Raw genomic sequence first — 17089 nt, forward strand, 5'->3', positions numbered from 1 at the left:
CTTGTGCTGTCTGAAGCAGGTGCTTGGCTTACTTGCTCTCCACCTGGCTTGTGGCCTGGTTCAAGGCATCCCTCAGGATGGAGTTCTCCTGCTGCAGACGCGCCAGCTGTGTGTTGGGGCCGTTCTCCAGCTGCTCCTGCAGAGTCCGGATCTGAAAAGCCAATGAGGAGGCGCTGGAGAGAGCTGGCTTCTGAAGCCCGGCCGGTGAGGACCCAACCCAGCCCACAAAGGCAAGGAGGGTGTCACCTTCTCCACATGAGGGGAGGAGGAGCCCTCCAAACTGCACAGTTCCGGCGTCAGAGGCAGGGGAACCCCCAGCAAGCACCCCCGCTCTCCTCTCCCCGTTCACAGCCTCCAGGCAGCGAGCACTCAGCCTGGGCCACAGGCCTGCCCTAAGCACACCACCTCTGACAAAGCCAGGTGAAGTGCCCTTACTCCAAGCACAGAGCCACAAGCCACAGCCGACAGTGGCCCTGAGGGAGCCTCGTTTCTTGCCCGCTGACTTCCTGGGGTGCAGCCTGAGCCACGCAGCGGCCCACCGCAAACGGAGCGCCAGTCGGGGCATGAGGCTCCGGGCTGGGGCTCCACGGGCCGGGCTGGGCAGGTGGCCCCCGCTGGCCTCGGGCAGCTCATGCGTCTTGCCTCAGGGGGTCCTCCCAACCTCGAGTGAAGAAAGCAGAGCCAGCATGCCTGTGGAGCTCCATGGAGGCCAAGAGCTTGACCGTCTGGCACCCGGAGATGGGAAGTGGCGCAGGCCACTTAGGACCAGGCAGTTTTAAAAAACAGTACTCTTTCCAGCCTGTTTTCTATCTTCCTGACTGTTGACATGAAACACACGCACAGCAGGCGGACCAGAGCTGACCAGATGAAATGGCCCTTCCCTCCAAAACCAGACCAGAGGCTGAAGACCAGGTGTCCTCCAGCACCTGCTGGGGTCTGCCTGCCCCAGCCCACTGCCCAGGTCCCGCAGCCCTGCCCACCTTGCCCTGCAGCTGCTGCACCTCCTTCACGTGCTCACGGTAGCTGGCCTGCATGCGCGCCTGCACAGCCGTGATCTCCTGCTCCCGTGCCACGAGCTGCTTCTTCACCTTGGCCTCCCCAGCCGCGGCCTTAGCCTTCTCTGTGGCCAGCTCCTAGGAGAGCACAGAGGGCAGAGAGGCAGTTAGACAAGTGAGGACGGGAGCTCGGGAGCTTGTCGGCGGGGGGCGGGGGGGAATGTCCTCACAGCCCAGATACCACCTCATCACCTAACCTCTCCCCAAGTTCCCAGACACACTAAGTTGGCCACTGCAGAGAGCCAGCAGGAGACAACGAGGGGTCTGCGGAAAATCCTACTGCCTGACCAGTAGGGGTCTTGATGTCAGGTCTTGGCCACGTGAAAAGCAGGGGACGCTGGAAGCTGTGTAAACATGCCACATGGTCTTGGGGTCTCCTGGACTACTGGCTAGGCCCTGCTGAGGGGATGGCATGCTGGCTAGGCTGGGACCCAGACATCCAGGCCCCGGAATGCCCTACTCGAGTGCTTGTATCAGGACCGGAGAGGCAGTGGGCCTTGATGGCTGGGGTGGGGAAAGGGACAATGCCCATCCCACCATGACTAGGGGGTCAACCCGCTCCTGCAGGGGCCTGGGTCTCTGGCTCGGCTGCTCCATCCTCCCCCTAGCCTAGGGAGCATCTGCTCTGCTCAGCGTCAGAGGCCCATAATGAGCACAGGATGCTGGGCCTGTGACCCGAAGCCTCAGGAGCAGGCAGAGCACAGGGTGGAAAGGGCTGGTCAAGGGAGAGGGGCTGGCTGGAGCCTATGTCATTTCTGAAAGAATGGCCATAGCCAGAAGCCATGGGAAGTGTCAACTGTGAGGAGGCTGATGCAAAGAGGCCCCTGGGGCTCGGGGTGCTCTCTGTCCGGTGGGCCTCCACCCAGGCTGACAACGACCCAGTATGGGCCCAACTAGCCTGGGTGACCAGGTGACCAAGCATCTCACAAGTTCCAGCCCCTGTCCCATCCCTCTCCCGGGCAGGAGACCAGAGAAGTGGGAAATCCTCATTCTGCAGGCCACAGCTTCCAGGGAGACCCATCCCCAAGGTCCAGAGTGTCCCCCCCGGGGCTGGGACGGAAGCAAATCAGAGGCTGGGGGAGGAGCTAGGCTGATGGGGTGGCTGCCGGGCACCAGAGCTGCCATGTGTTGCCAAGCCTTCCCTGAGGCCATCTCGGACCCCATGGCCTCACCATTCACAGTCATCTTCCTGGCCCTGCCCAGGGGGAGAGCCCACAGGAGTGTGAGGTCCACGCCAAGGGACACGTCACTGACTACTACAGGAACCGGAGACCACTGCGCATCCACCCTGACACACGCAAGTGTCTCACTCCATTCTCTCAGTAAGATGGGGGTCATGATCCCCATTTTACAGCTGATCTCACAGAGCCCTGGGGGAGATATGTCACCCAAGGCTGGGAAGGCTTCCTCTAGCCGTGTGCTGGCCCGGGGCCTCAGTGGCCACTCACTAACAAGCAGCCTGTTAGGCTGAGCCAAGCGAGGTGCCTAGGATCACAGGAGACATACAATGACACATGACTGCAGTGATGGCCTCCGTGGCGCTGGGAGAAGAAAATGGGGTTCTAGAAGGCTTCTTGAGGGATGGAGGCTAAAGGAATCTTCATGGATAAATAAGGGGGAAATTTCCAGCCAGCCACGCAGTGAAAGGCATTTGAGGCCAAGAGAGGAGCAGGAGGAGAGGCCCAGGGGCAGCAACGAAGAGCCACGTGTTGGGGGAGCAGATGGAGCAGGAGCTCAGGGGTGCAGGCTCCAGTGTGAGGATGAGGAGCCGCCGGCAGAGCTTGCAGAGGGCCCTCACAGGACCACGTTAGCACTTGGAAGCCCAAGAGGGCCTCCTCGGGCTGCAGGGAGGAGGGTATGGTAAAGGAAGGCGGGCCTGGAGGGACACCTCGGAGCGAGACAGGTAACGAGCAACCAGCGGCTGTCCCCACCTGTCTCACAGAGCCCTGTGGCTTGCAGACTGGGAGCTACTCTATCGGGCGAGAGCTGGAACACATCCGGACGTGGGGAGGGTGTCTACAGGTGGACTGCCGCTGTGGGTGTAGAATTCTTGCCAAGTGGCCACCACTGAGAGAGAGCAGTAAGTGTCCAGCATGAAGGAAGCACCTAAGGCGCTCCTGTAGGGTATATGCCCGCCTTGCGTCTGCCGCCCACAGTGGCTAGAGACCCCAGGAATGGAGAAGAAACAGGGCACTGTGACTATCTGAGGCTGCACCCACTCACTAACCACACCTCCAGCTCACCCTAAATTCAAGGGGGCAGACACAAGGAGCTAGACAGACACCGACACAGCCGAGCAGCTGTGGGAACACTTGCTCCCGCTTCCTCTCACTTGAACTTTATTTGTGGGGGGGTCAACAGATTTCACAGGGATGGTTGTTTGTCCGGAAACAGGACACAGAAGGAAGGCTCCCCAAAACCACAGACTTAACCAGTGGTGTGCTGTCCAGCTGGCAGAGCATTAATCAAGACGAACCATCCAGAAGGCTCATCTTCTGCTCTTGCCATCCCCACACACAAACTTCACTGTCTGGCTCGGGGCCACATCTCTCCAACTGGGGTCAGAAACTCAGGCTGCCTTGTTTCCAACTAGTCTTGAACAAGCAGATGGAGGGGCTCTGAGGAAGGGCCGCAGGCCAGACTGCGTGGGACATCACCGTCCTAGGCCATCTCCCTGGGCCTGTTGCCTGGATAGGAGAAGCAGGTGAGCAGCGAGAGGATGAGAGCAAGCCACAGAATTTTACTGAAAAAGACAGCTTGGAACTGGGGGTAACCAGCCATGTGTGTAGGGCTCTCTTCAGGAGAAAGGCAAGGGATGAAGCCCAGTGAGTTTTGACAGCCACTGGGGGGGTGGCCCCTTGTGCCCTGTGTCCCAACACATTGTGAATGATGCCCCCAGCCCTCGAGGGCAGCACGGACCCATGACAATCATTCCGGAAGTACAAGTGGTACCTGGGCAAGCCGTCAGCTGCCATTAAGGAGTTGGCCGTTTCCCTGCAGGTCCGCTCCACAGAAAGCAGAGAAGGGAGAAAAGCAGCTCCTTCATTCCCCTCCCAAGATTTTGCTCCCATTCTCAACAAAACCACTTTGTGTCCGCTGGGCCCAACCTCCTTTCAGGGTGCATACCCTAAAGAGATGGCCCATCACGACCTGAGGGTCCTAACCCCCGACTTCAGGTCCACCTGTGTTTAGTCCCATGGTCACGGGAGGGGGCCACCACCGTGGAACCTGCTCCAGGGCATCAGGCTCCCAGACGCACCACTGCAGGAGGCAGCGGTGAGCCGGCAGGCCCAAGCAGGGAACCCAGGTGGGAATGCCGCCCCACGCTCCCACGGCCCAGAGCTCGGGGGCACTCAGGACAGGCATGCAAGCGGCAGTACCTTGTTGAGCTCCCTCAGCTTGCTCTTGGCGACAGCTGCGTCTTCGTGCTCTGCAGCCAGCAGCTTCTCCTTTTCCTCCAGCTGGCGCTTCAGAATCGCCACGGGGTCGCCCTTCTGAGTGGCCTAGAAGTGCCCACAGAGCGGCATTAACCAAGGGGCCATGTCCCCCCGCCCCAGCAGTCAGACTGGGACCCACTACGAGACCGCAGGGGCCTGATCAAGCAGGATGGGGCTTCTAGATGAGCTGGTTCTAACCTGGTTGCACACGCTTCTGGGGAACGGCTCCCAGGCCTCGGCTTCCCCAGGCTGCCAGGCCTCTAGGCCCACTGTACAGAGGAGCTGTTTAGACCAAAAGCTTCAGTTTTCAGGGTTAGTTTTTAGGAGCATGGGGTTTCCCACAAACTCGGACCAATGGTGGCCAGGGCCTCTTCCTACCCCATGGAGGGACAATGAGCCATCGTTCCCAGCTTGGTGCCCACCCCTTAGCTGCTGTGTGAAGCCTGCAGGCTGCTAGCTGAAGCCTGGAGACCTTGGGAGGGGAGGTCTCCTACTATGGGGATAGTGGCCTGAAGTGTGTCCGGGCCTGTCTTCTTGGAGGAGTGGTCCTCCTGACCTCGTCCAGTCGCTCACACGCCAGGAGACACCCTTCCCTCCCCAAGCTCACTGAGCGAGGAGCTCCCCTGTGACACACAACGTGCCCACCTCAGCGAGGGCCAGGAAGGAAGTAAGCCCTGCTGGGCCCAGGGCAAGGGTCACATTCCTGGCTCTCGGGATATATCACCCCCGACATCATTAACCACAAAGGTGCCACAAAATTCTCTAGCAAAATCACCTACAGTTCCGACTCTGGGTAAGGAATAAATGCACGCCACACAGCATCTCCTGGGGGTAGCTCACTCACCACCAACACCACGGGGCAGGTGCTGGCCTCTGAGCAGGCCCCCAGTGGCAGGAAGAACAGCGGAGAAAGGGGCTTCTGAGATAGTCTCAGGGCCCGCAACCATGCAGTCGGTCCCTATACCTTCTGTCCTGCCCCAGAGCCCCAGCCACAAACCAGCTAGGCCCCCGCTCCCTTGTTCACCCTCAGGCATCTGGAACCAGAGCCGGGCCCTGGCCTGTAATGGCCTTCTTGTTTCTGTGGCTAGGCTGGTGGCTGGGCTGAGGCAGAAGCTGAAGCGTACATGGGGTGATTCATGCAGCCTGTGAAGGGGTGGTAGGCTTCTGCCGAGATGGGCAAGCAGAGGCTGTTTCAGGACCTCTGTGCAGCTTTAGCAAGCTGCTCATGGCCAGCCCACCCGGGATCATTCAGGCGAGGCTGGGGTCCCAGGTGAGAACTGCAACTTGCCGGCCCCTAAGGGAAGAGTAGGAGGGTAGGTCCACCTTATGCCAGGTGTCCTGAATGACTCCAGCCTTCTCGGACAGGATCTCAATGAGCCGCTGGGCCTCCCCCTCGTTGAACACCATGCTTCCAACCGTGGACACCAGCGTCTTGTAGGGGAGGTAGAGAGGGCTGTCGGAATCCGGGGGCCCTGTGCAGTGAGAGAGAAGGAGCAGGGACTTACCCTCAGACCCCAGCAACCAAGCTGGTTCTGCCTCAGAGCAGCAGGGAGCCAGGCCAAGCCAAGGCCTCCTGGCTGCTGGGGCTGTGCAGGCTAAGGGCAGAGCCTCCCTGGGTACCCGACGCTTTTTCGGAGAACTGAGAAGCAGACCACACTACAGGTCCTCCACCAACCTCCCAAGTGCCCAAAGAGAGCAGAGGGGGAGAGGTCCCTGAGGAAAGAAAGGATGTTATCCTGGATTGGGGGAGATGTCGCCCCACATTTTATCATCAAACTGAGCAGAATTAAGCAAGGCATACTTTCCCCAAAAGTGCTTTTTTCCTTCCTTCTTTTTCCAGCCAACTGCTTGGTCCAGTTCTTGCCCTGCACAGCCCAGCAAGGTTTAGCCCCTAGCCATGACCGAGTCCTATGGCCCCACGGCCCCTCATACACAGAGACCTCACAGCCACAACCCAGTGGTCAGGAGAGGAGGATGGAAAGCAAAGGTTCATGCCTCTCAGGTTGCATCTCCGTGGTCCCGGGGAAAAGGAAGCTCTTCGCACACATCCGGGTTCAAACACTATTTCCAGCTTCATGAAGCCCAAGACCGGTTTTAGGAGAGGGGAGGTTGGTTCTTTTCACAATAAAGGCCTGCCCAATTAATTGTCAGTCTGTAAGTGAGCTCCAGCAGGGCAGAGTCAGGTGCCAACAGCCACCTGTCACTTCTGCAGTGCTCCTGATGTCCCCTGACACACACACACACACACTGCAGGCTGAAGACAGGACAGGGAAACCTGAGGTGCCCCACCTGGCAGCACCCCGCCCCCAGAATGCCTGGATCTGCCCCACAGCCCACTGACTGGGGTGCCGCAGAGGAGTGACATAAGGGAGAGAGACTGGCCTGCCGAGGCACCTTCGCCTAAGCCCACCTCACTGAGGACAATGAATGGGGAAGGTTTCCATGGCAACCCTAAATTCTCCAGCCTGTCACAATATTTTCACTGACTAGTCACAATATTTTCATCGCAAGTCAAAGCAATTTAGCATGATACCTTAATGGGGGGAATGTGGAGCGTGGGCGAGTTGGTTGCTATGAGCACCTTCGTTGTAGCATTTCTTACCCCCATGAAGCTGGATAGAGTAAAAATAACCACGCTGAAAGACGTAAGAGCTCAAGGGTGTCACGAAAATGAAGTGGGGGTGGGGTGCGCGCTCCCTTCAGCCTTTCTTCTTTTCACTGAGATATGTGTATGAGATAATCTCAGTGGTAAACTTATACACACTAGAAAAATCATTCTGACTACAGCAGAGCCAAAATCGAAGCAAAGCCCCCCTCTAGAGTTTGCTACTAGAAGAAAACCCCACCGTTAGCATTTTGGTTTACAGGTGCCCCCTGTGTTTCCCCCTCAGACTGTAGACAGATGCTTACTGCTAAGGTTTTCCAGAAGAGGGACGTCCACTCTTCAAAGACACAGCTGGGGTCAGACAGGGCAGGAAAGCCCCTCTGAGGCTGAGTCCTGCACAGTGTCCCCCCTTCCTGCACTGTCCCACCATGCCAGCTGCCAGCCACCAGCCACGCAGGGCTCCTGGGCCCTTGAAATGCGGCTGTCATGAACCCAGGTGTTCTACAAGGTACAAGTGCACCCCAGGTTTTGAAGACTTGGTATAGGGGGAAAAAAAGAACGTAAAACATCTGTAATGATTTTCCGTATCGACTGCGTGTTGAAATGATACTACTTGGGGCAAACTGGGTTAAATAAAATCTAATAGATTTTTAATAGATTAATTTTTGCCATGGATCTGCTTCCTCACAGACTCGGCAGTCTCAACAGACTGCGCACCCTCCTGGAGGGCCAGGGAGACGGACCCCAGAACGTTCCCAAGGGTATTCTGTAAGCGCCATTCACTTTTATGTAAACTTTCTAATCCGATTCTACTAAAGTTTATTAGATGTATCAGTGAACCAAGCCATTGGTTCACTTGAACAAGTGAACAATCCAAAGCTACGTTCAGCAACACTGAACTCTCTCCTGCCCCTTGCCCAATCTCCTCACAGAAACTTCCATGGTAGCCCCTGTGTTCATATGGACGCCCCTCTTTAAATATTCAGGGAACCACGACTTACAATTTTCCATTCAGTTTTTTAGATGAGAATGGTGCCGTCTTTACTCTCCTCAAAGCTGGTAAAGTAAAAATGAAAGAAAAAAGCACTTGGAAGTAGAAATCAGAACTTGGGGACCCCATGTGAGTTGCATTCACTTCTGCATTTCAAGATCCTCTCAACAAACCAGTGGCACTAAGCTCATTTTGATGCCCGTGTCTGGGAAATGGGCAAGCAGACTCCCCCCAACAAATACGGTGCTAACGAGCTAACCCACACCGGTGCGCTGCTTATCTCCAGCAAATACGTGAAGACAGAAACAATCCTCAGGACCGTGAGATCTTAAGGCACTAAAATAAACTTGTCAAAGACCAACGTCTTGTCCGTTAGGCCGCCAACTTGCTAAAGACCATGAGACAGTGAATCCTAGTGGGGTCAGCTTCTTGAGGGCCTGCTCCTACGGCCCTGAGCTTTGCCCACCTCCATGAGTCTGAAATGCCAGGGCGGCCTTGAGGAAGGACGCGGCAGGAAAGCAAGGAGTGGAGAGACAGGATCAGTGTCTCATCGGTGGCTCTGAAGTAATCCAGACCCGTCCAGCAGGAGACCCAGTGAACAGCCCCAGGGGCCAGGCCCTACAAGAATGGCACTGGTCTGACTTGGGATGGGGGTGGGTAGTAGCCTCCTGAGCGAGGTGACCACAGATGCGTTCCTTGTCCTCTAGGGGATGGCTCCCATGCAGTCTGGGGCAGAACCCTCAGAGATGTGGACTTGCCAGGGAAAGCCAGAAACGAGATTTTTTATGTGTCACCTCCAGACCTTTACTGCTGACAGCTACCTCAATGAAAAATAAATAAATCAAACCACTGTGGCGTTGAACACAGCTGTGGGCCAGGTCTAGCCTGCAGGTCACCTCTGCCCTCAGGCTATAGGACAGCATGGTCAGAACAAGGGCCCTGAGCCAGGTGGCCTGGGCTCAAATTTCAGCTCAGCCCCTGCCTGTCTGTGTGTCCTTGGGCAAGTTGCTTCTCCTTCCATGGCCTCAGTTCCCTCATCTGCAAAATGGGGGTAATAATCTTTCCTTTCTCACAGCCTCATTGCAAAGATTAAATCCCAACATGTTTGGAACAACACCCAACATAAAAAGCACCGCAGAATCAACCAGTGGGGCCACCTTCAAGCCCCAGTCACAGAAGGGTCCCAGGCCCCACCCCACCCGGTCCCCAAAAGAGGCAACGTATAAAGGGAGGGGCTCAAGGGGGCTAAAGTGACTCGGCCCTTCCTCCGACTCCCACCAAAGGAATAGAGAAGTCACGCAAAGGTGGTGCCCAGGAGCCAAGCCCGCAGAGTGGCACAGCCCACAGACCCTCTGGGTCCCGCCTTGTGTGGGCATGGAGCATGGCGGGGGGCACGGCTCCATCCGCACCCTCTCATGTTTATGTAAAGCAAGGAGCCCTCTGCCCCCACCGGGCCCCCAGCCAAGGAGCACGAGGCACTAGATAATGTGCATAACACCTCAAATTCCAAAATAAGGCGCCCTTCTGTGATCCTGCTAGGAGCTTTAGTCACCAAAAATTAAACTGGTCTTGCAAACAGGCCCTTAGGAGTCTCTTTGTGCTGTCAACTACGGGGTCCTCTGTGGACAGTTTTCTCTTCGTGTAACTACTGGGATCCCCAGCGGCCGGGTACCGGTGCTCAGGACCCTACGGGACTCCGCGGCCCAGCACCGCGTCGGCAGCAGCCCCTCTTGGTGTCCAGTTACTAGAACGTTCCAGCTCCTGCCCAGTGCACGTCCAGCTAATTCCCCTGGCAGGGCGGTGCCAACAGCTGCTCATCAGTGAGGGGATGATGGCCCAGGCCATGCAACAGCTCATCCCAGAGTGCCAGCCAAATGCCAGCGGTGGGTCCAGGCTGCCCAGGGTGGGCCGGTCCCAGCGGTCTCCATCCACAGTGTGCTCACGCTGTGTACCTGACAGCCAGCGAACTGCTGGGCCTGGAAGATAAGTTGGAGGTGGAAGCACCAGCTAAGAGGCAGAGGAGACCTGGGACGCGTGGGCACCTCGAAGCAGATCCACATAAGAGGAACGTGGGGAGGGCGCGCTGCCAAGGAAGCAACTGCAGCGGTGGTGCCAGGAGAGATTTCAAAGCAGGAGATGCTTCAGCCAAGAAGAAGGCGAGGGCTGGCTCAAGGTGGGGGCAGCAAGGACAAGCAACGAGGCTGGAAGGGCCTTGCTCTTCAGAGCAGAGGAAAGGGAGACTAGAGTGGGTCCATGTCTTCCTAGGTCCCAAGGATCTGGATTCTATCTCACAGGCAAGGAGCACAGCCAGTAGGGAGAAAGGTCTGTGTCTGGACACATAGGGGGGACAAGGCTGGAGGCAGGGGCAGAGGAGGGAAGAGCCCGGGGCGGGGGGGAGGGCTGGGCTCAAGGGCACTGAAGAAGCTGAGCTAGGGGGACAGAGGCCCAGGTGTCAATCCAGGGACTCTGCCAGTGGAACCTGCCATGGGGGTGAGGTGTGGGGGGCTGAGGGAGAACTCCAGTAGCAGACACACTCGTTTGCTCAGGGAACATCCAGGCCGGTTCTGCAGGCCTGTCCTATCTCAGACACACGGATGCAGGCCAAATGGCTGCTGTGTCCAGAGGCTGCACAAGGGCCACCCCAACAGTGTAGGCCAGTGGCCCCGCAGGGCTCCACCGCAGGAAGCCAGACCCCAACCTCTGGACCTCCAGGCCCTGACATCCTCAATCCTGAACCAAACTCGGGTTGAAGGCCCCAGGAAGGGCTCCCCTGCACCTCCTTGAAGCCCACCACTGCACAAGCAACCATCTGACTTAGAGACGGAGACAAGCCCCTGACTCCTGCTGGCCCACATACAAAGGGCACCCCCGCAACACCATAGAGAAGCCGGCAAGCACACCCTTCTCTAGAGATGTGGGACTGGCCAGCGTGTCGGCGGTCTCCCCACTAGCTTCAAACTGTGGGGCGGAGGCTGCAAAGGGTCCTCACGAGTTTGCGGGAAAGCAGCCCTTACAAGGCCCCGCATGGAAGATCCAATGACTGCATTGGAAAGCAGCGGGCAGCAGCTCCTGGGCAGCACACACGCACCCTAAGCCCAGCTCAGGCTGCAAAGTCCACCCCTGCCCAGCGGCCGCCCTGCCCTCCCAATCCAGTCCCCAGAGGAGCAGCCATGCTAGACACGTGTCTGCCACAGACACTAATATCTGGCATTTTAACTGCATGGAGCAAAGTACCAAAAATGTGAAGAGCATCCCGATCTGGGGCCTTTGAATCCGGCCTTTCCCTTTGGAGAAAAAAGTAATCTTAGCAAATCCCAGAGGCTGTGCGTTGAATAATGCCTCATGGAATTTAAAAACCCCACGGATTAAATGACTTTTACTCATTATACTTTTCCCCCCCAAATTTCAACAAAATCCAGTTTATATCCAGAGGAAAAAAAAGAGAGAGAAAAGAGAAACATCACAGTATTTCTTAAAGAAAGACAAGCCCTGTAGGACTTCTGGGCAAGATCCTTCCGCAGGCTTCCTCAGGCATATAGGTGGTCCAAGGAGAACACGCCTTACTTAAATGATGATCGAGATTCTTAGCAGAAAAGACAAGATTTGTGCACCTGTGGGCTTCCTGATCGCAGCTGCCTCAGGGCGGCCTCAGGAGCCCCAGCACTGCCATGTTTTAAGATGACTGAATGGAGAGTTCTGGAAGAATGTCATCCAGCAGCTTCTCTAAGACGTGGCAGTGCCATACTGATTCGGCTCCTTCCCGAAGCGATGCTTTTGTTCTTTCAAAAAAGAAAATTTCGGTTTGAAGAACTTACAGGGAAAGTGAACAAAGGCTCAAAAGCCCTACAGAGATTTCAGAGCTTCAAACCCTGAAAAACTAAGTTCGTAAGAAAAGTGTATCAGATCTAATCTCAATACACACCTGTCTATACCCCAGCCCTAAGGGGCTGAAGAGAGGCCGCCGAGGTGGGCTGGGCCTGGCCTGAGAGGGGCCTCAAATGGAGGCACAAAGGCTTGAGGCTGTCCCTGCCACCATCTGCTGTCCATGTGACTTCTGGGAAGTCTCAAAAGAGAGCTGAACTTCGGTTTCGGCTTTCAGAAAAGCACATAAACCTACAAATCCACACGACAGACCTATACGGGGATAAATGCATGGAAAGGAGCTTCATAAACCACATGCCTAACCAAGTATCTGGTTGAGAACAATAGTGTCACGTTCCTGGTGGTGACCCAGCAAACACACAGTGCAAGAAGGTCATTGTGGGAGGTGCTGGGGGGGATGGGATTGTGGGAAGGAAGGGGTGTCACACCTATCAAGTCACATGGTTTAAGATTAGGGCCTCTGCTAAGCTACAGACCCCTTCAGCAAAGTTTCCCTAGTAGGTCTGAAAATTCTTCCCTATCTGCCCTGACCTCTGGTGACCCCTGCTTCGTTAGATTAAAGAACATGCTCTTATTTGTGCATTTTTGCCTGCTCTGGGAGAAGGAGAGGCCAGGAGTGGGGGTGGGGGAGGGATTGCGCCATATGGAGCTGAGCCTCCCCCACCTCCCCCAAGATCCTGCCAGCTTCACAGATGTGGGAGCCACTAACTTTCCATCTCAGCTAAGTTCATGACATGGGCACGCACTGGGCACCCAGGGGCTGGGATGTGCCTGAGGAGAACTGGCCACTTTCCTCCCTTGACCTGGACGACCCCTGAAGGAGCAGCATTCCTTTCTGATGCTTGGAAGATGCTCAAGGGACCTATAGTTAGGGCTGGGCTGCCTCACGGTGACTGAAAGGCGAGGAGTTCCACTTCGTACAGTGAGTGCCTGTTTATTTGCCTCACAGACAAATAATGGAGTTTGTTTTTTTTCTTTTCCATCTAAAAAATAATGCAGGTCACAAAAAAAATGGAAAATGCAGAAAGCAAAGGAAAGGTAACTAAAATTTACCCACGTTCCTGTCACCCACATGAACTTGTGTGTGTGTGTAACAGGGTCATTATGGGGTGTCTGAAAGCGTGTTCTACCTTCTGCAGGTGGGCCGGGATCCCCTGGGCCCTGACTCGATGAGCTTCTGACCCCAGGGCGCAGAGGCTGCAGACAGGGAAGGAGGTCCCCGGTGAAGCCAGTGCCGGGGGGAAGGGCCCCACTCAGCAGCAGCAGTGTGCACGCCAAACTCCAGCAGAAGCCGGACAGTGTGGAGTATGTGCAGATGGGCACCCCACATTCCCCAAGACTGTCTTTGCTTTATCTAGGGGCCAGGCCTGCACTGTGTGAACCTGGACTCCCTTCCAGGTGCTGGGATGAAAGGGCTCACCTAAAAAGCATCCGCTCACCCGCCCGTTAGCACCCGTGCAGCCCAGGGCAGGCGGGCTGGCAAAAGTACGGTAAAGACAGAGCCCGAGGGCAAAAACATTTTCAAGAAACCACCACCAGGTACACAATGCACTTCCTGTAAGAGGTCCGCAGCTTTTCCTAATAAACACCGAACAGGAGAACGAGCCAGCTGAGGCCTGCAAGCTGGTTGCACACACTCGGGACCTTTAGTTGCAGGGAAATACCCACTTCTCTGCGGTTCCCTGAGCTCCCTCTTCTGCCAACGGTAAGAAAGGAATCTGTGCCTTCTCCTTATTGCACCCCTGGGTTTCTCATGCTCCCCTGAGGTGATCGCTATTCCTACAGCACCATGGGAGAGGTCAAGTCGGGTGCAAGGCTCTGGGAAACACGCGTGTGGGCCTCTCACCACTCTGCGAGAACAGGAAATCGTGAAATGTCTTTGGGGAGTGAGGTAGCACTGTCCTCCTAAATTAAAAATGCACCTGCCTTTCCACTTGGCCATGACGTATCTGAAGAGCTGCTCACACTCTAACACACATACACGTCACCGCGGCATTTATGTTAGCGGCAAAAAACCTGCAGACTCTTGGGGTGCCTGGGTGGCTCGGTGAGGTGAGCACCCAACTCTTGGTTTCAGCTCAGGTCACGATCTCAGGGTCATGAGATCAAGCCCTGCCTCTTGGACTGCTGAGTGCAGTCTGCTGGAGATCCTCTCCCTCTGCCCCTCTCCCCACTCACTCTCTCTGAAATTGTAAAAAAAAAAAAAAAAAAAAAAAAAAAAAAGAAAATCCCCCTTCCAAAAAAAAACCACACACTAGTAAATATCATTTAAATAAACAAATGAGACATTCCTGCTTTGGAGCAGGATGGATCCAGAGGCAGCACCCCATAGGTACAGTAGGAAACGATGTCACCAGTACCCTGGTAAGCAAGGCAAGCCCCCCAAGCTGTGTGCCCCGCAGGCCCCATCTGGGTGTGCTGCGGTACTGAGCAGAACGTCTTCCAGGCTTCCCCGGGAATGGGTGGGGAGAGGCATGGAGTGGAAAAACTCGGTTTTTCACCTTCCACGCTTCTGTATTGCTCGTATTTTGTTTGCTGGAAGGACGTATTTATACAATAATACATTTTTAAAGCATGGATTAGAAGGCAGGTGTTCACTGTCAAATCTGGCCACGACAAGCAGTAAAAAGCTACCACATGGCCCTGATTTGTTCTCGTAGGAAAAACAGATCAGAAGTGCTGGAACAGTTCCAAGCTGGGCCTGTAGAAGCACGTCCCCGGTCCGCCTCCACACCTGCCTTCTCTCTGGGGTGCCTGTCGGCAAGGACCGTACTGGGCCCACCTGGTGACAACTGAGGACACACCCTCGTCTGTGGTGCCCCCAGCTCTGGGGCAGGTTTTGCAGGTTTTGCTGATTTGCCACGTGTCATGGGCTGGCTGCAGCTTCCATGACCTCACTTGTCACATCGCGCTGGGATAGGGAGGACAATGGGGCACTTACCCCACGCCACTTGGGATACAGGCAGACAGAACAAAGCACGAGATGAGCTGCGTGGTGCCAACACAGAGCTGCAGAGACGTGCTCATTTTCACAGGCCTGGAACAGCAGTGTCCAAAAGAACTGACTGTGCAGGTGGCCATGCCCTTCCCTGCACAGTCCAGAGAAGGCAGCCATGGGTGACAGATGACTACAGACCAGTGAGGGGAGGGAGCATCATGTCAACAGGGGGGAAGAAATGTTCTGGTCTCGGGCAGCATGTTTAAGATTTGCAAGAGTCTGCTTAGACTGGACCCCTCTAAAAATGTAAGGGCTTGAAGAATTAAACTTAATTTAAAAAGAAAGCAAACCCTGGAAAACATCGAGACAGCCAGAACTAACATAGATCGGCCTGGATGATGGGAGATGGGACATCTCTCCGATGTTGCAGTGAGAAGACTGCAAAGGCCAAGGTGGGACACTTGGCCGCAAAAGCAGTGGCGTGGATGGTCAGAGAGACACAGAAGGAAACGCCAGCCACACACAGTATCATGTGCAGTGGAGACAGGATACCTGAGGGGTGAATTTCTTCATTCTTCAGAGGGAGCATGAGAGTCTAGGGACATGGGGAAGAAACCGTCTAATACTTCATTTTTCATTTTCCCAAGTGTGCACTGTGGGATGGGATCTCAGTCTTGTGTTCCTGTGGTTGGGGTGGAGAGCCATCTTCGAGTCCCACCCCCACCCCCATCTCCCAGGGCGGATGCAGACCACTCTCTGCGCCAATACCAAGTATTCCTGAGACAGTCTGTGTGTTCAGAAATTCTGGAAACTTCCCCCAGTGCAGTGCTTCCTCAGCTTTACCGTGCGGATGAATCACCTGCAGAACTTTCCAGAGGGAGCCTGACACTCTCCATTTCTAACCAGCTCCCAGGAGACACTAATGCTGTTGGTCTCAGGACCAGAGCTTGCTAGATGGGGGTGCAGGGGAGGGGAGCAGTAAGGACCCCTTGAGTCCCTGCCAGGGTGGCATGAAGGGCAAGGTGGTATGTCTCTGCTGGCTTCCAGCAGCTTCACTCCTCTTATCTGTAAATGATCGTGGGCCCAAGGATGGAATGAGTGAGGTGTGTGCTTTTGTCCTTAGTTTGGGGGTCTGGTGTTCCCAAATACAGACATGCAGTTCAGGACTTGCTCTGAGGAAGCACTCTGAAGTCAGAGGTCAGTGATGAGCCATCCAGACCCTTCTCCACTCTGGGAGCCTTAAGGCATTTGCAGTGATATTCCCGCCTCTCTGGCAAATCCGGTTTCTTTCTGTGTTTCTAATTAGCCAGAAGCTGTGGAGACTGAAGGTCTGAAGAACAAGTCCATGGACAGCATGGATTTTCCCAGTTGCTTACAGAGTGGGGCTCAGCCTTCTGCTGCAATGACCTCTCATACATGGAGTTTCGTGTTCCAGAATTAATGGGACTCATATTTAGCATCTGTGGCTCTGATCTTGCAGCCATGACCGTGTTGCCTAGTGGAAAGCAGGCCACGTTCTTTTCATGCAGTCATACTACACATCCCATGGTCCTCCATTGGCTCAGGAGGCAGCAGTCAGCTCTGGCCACCTGCCTTTGACCTCCTTGTCTGTGGGCTGTGGGTGAGCTTCTGGGTGTCTGTCCATGGCCTGTCCACCCCCAGTTTCTCCAGGGTCCTGTGCACTCAAGGGTACAACTTGGGCTGGGCTGGCCCTGGGCATCCAGAAACTCGGGGGCCTGGAGGTGTGAGGAGCCTAGGCTACTGGGGGGATGCTGCCTGCTGAGGAGGAGCAGAAGCTTAGGGAAAGGAAGGAGTTCCTTCTCTGAATAGAGGAGACCTTGGCTCAGGCTAGGGAGGGCTTCCAGAGCCATGAAGTTTGAACTGTGGGCACCAGAGAGCTAGTCGAGGGCTGCTCACATGGGGCTATCTAAGCATTCAAATCAATCAAAAGTCCATCAAATGCCAGGCTCAGGTGCACTGGCCACATTCCATAGTATTTCATCTTTCTTATCCCAGGCATGGTATTTCTTTTCTCTGTTTGAATTGCCTTGTATGCCAGCAAGCTGCCATGTGGGCTCACGCAGGTCAGAAAGTTAGGTCTTCCTCCAAACAAGGCTCTCTATTACCTAGAAATTAGTACCATTTGCCCTCCTTCCTAACATAAAGCACCTATTCCATGCC

The 17089-nt window shown here is 55.4% G+C and overlaps 1 protein-coding gene across 3 annotated transcripts in view; it reads right to left on the minus strand.

Moving 5' to 3' along the window:
- The window catches only part of RRBP1 (ribosome binding protein 1), a 63376-nt gene that overhangs the window by 19551 nt on the left and 26736 nt on the right, over window positions 1-17089 (minus strand). For all 3 annotated transcript variants that reach the window (XM_032859231.1, XM_032859230.1, XM_032859229.1), the window contains exons 3-6: window positions 5816-5964; window positions 4436-4558; window positions 981-1133; window positions 33-151 (exon numbers count right to left, since the gene is read on the minus strand). In XM_032859231.1, coding sequence (XP_032715122.1) covers window positions 33-151; window positions 981-1133; window positions 4436-4558; window positions 5816-5964 — 544 coding nt within the window. The remainder of the gene's footprint in view (window positions 1-32; window positions 152-980; window positions 1134-4435; window positions 4559-5815; window positions 5965-17089) is intronic.

The sequence above is a fragment of the Lontra canadensis genome, unplaced genomic scaffold, assembly GCF_010015895.1.
Source record: "Lontra canadensis isolate GAN:19392208 unplaced genomic scaffold, GSC_riverotter_1.0 scaffold16, whole genome shotgun sequence".
In the NCBI taxonomy this organism is placed as follows: Eukaryota; Metazoa; Chordata; class Mammalia; order Carnivora; family Mustelidae; genus Lontra; species Lontra canadensis.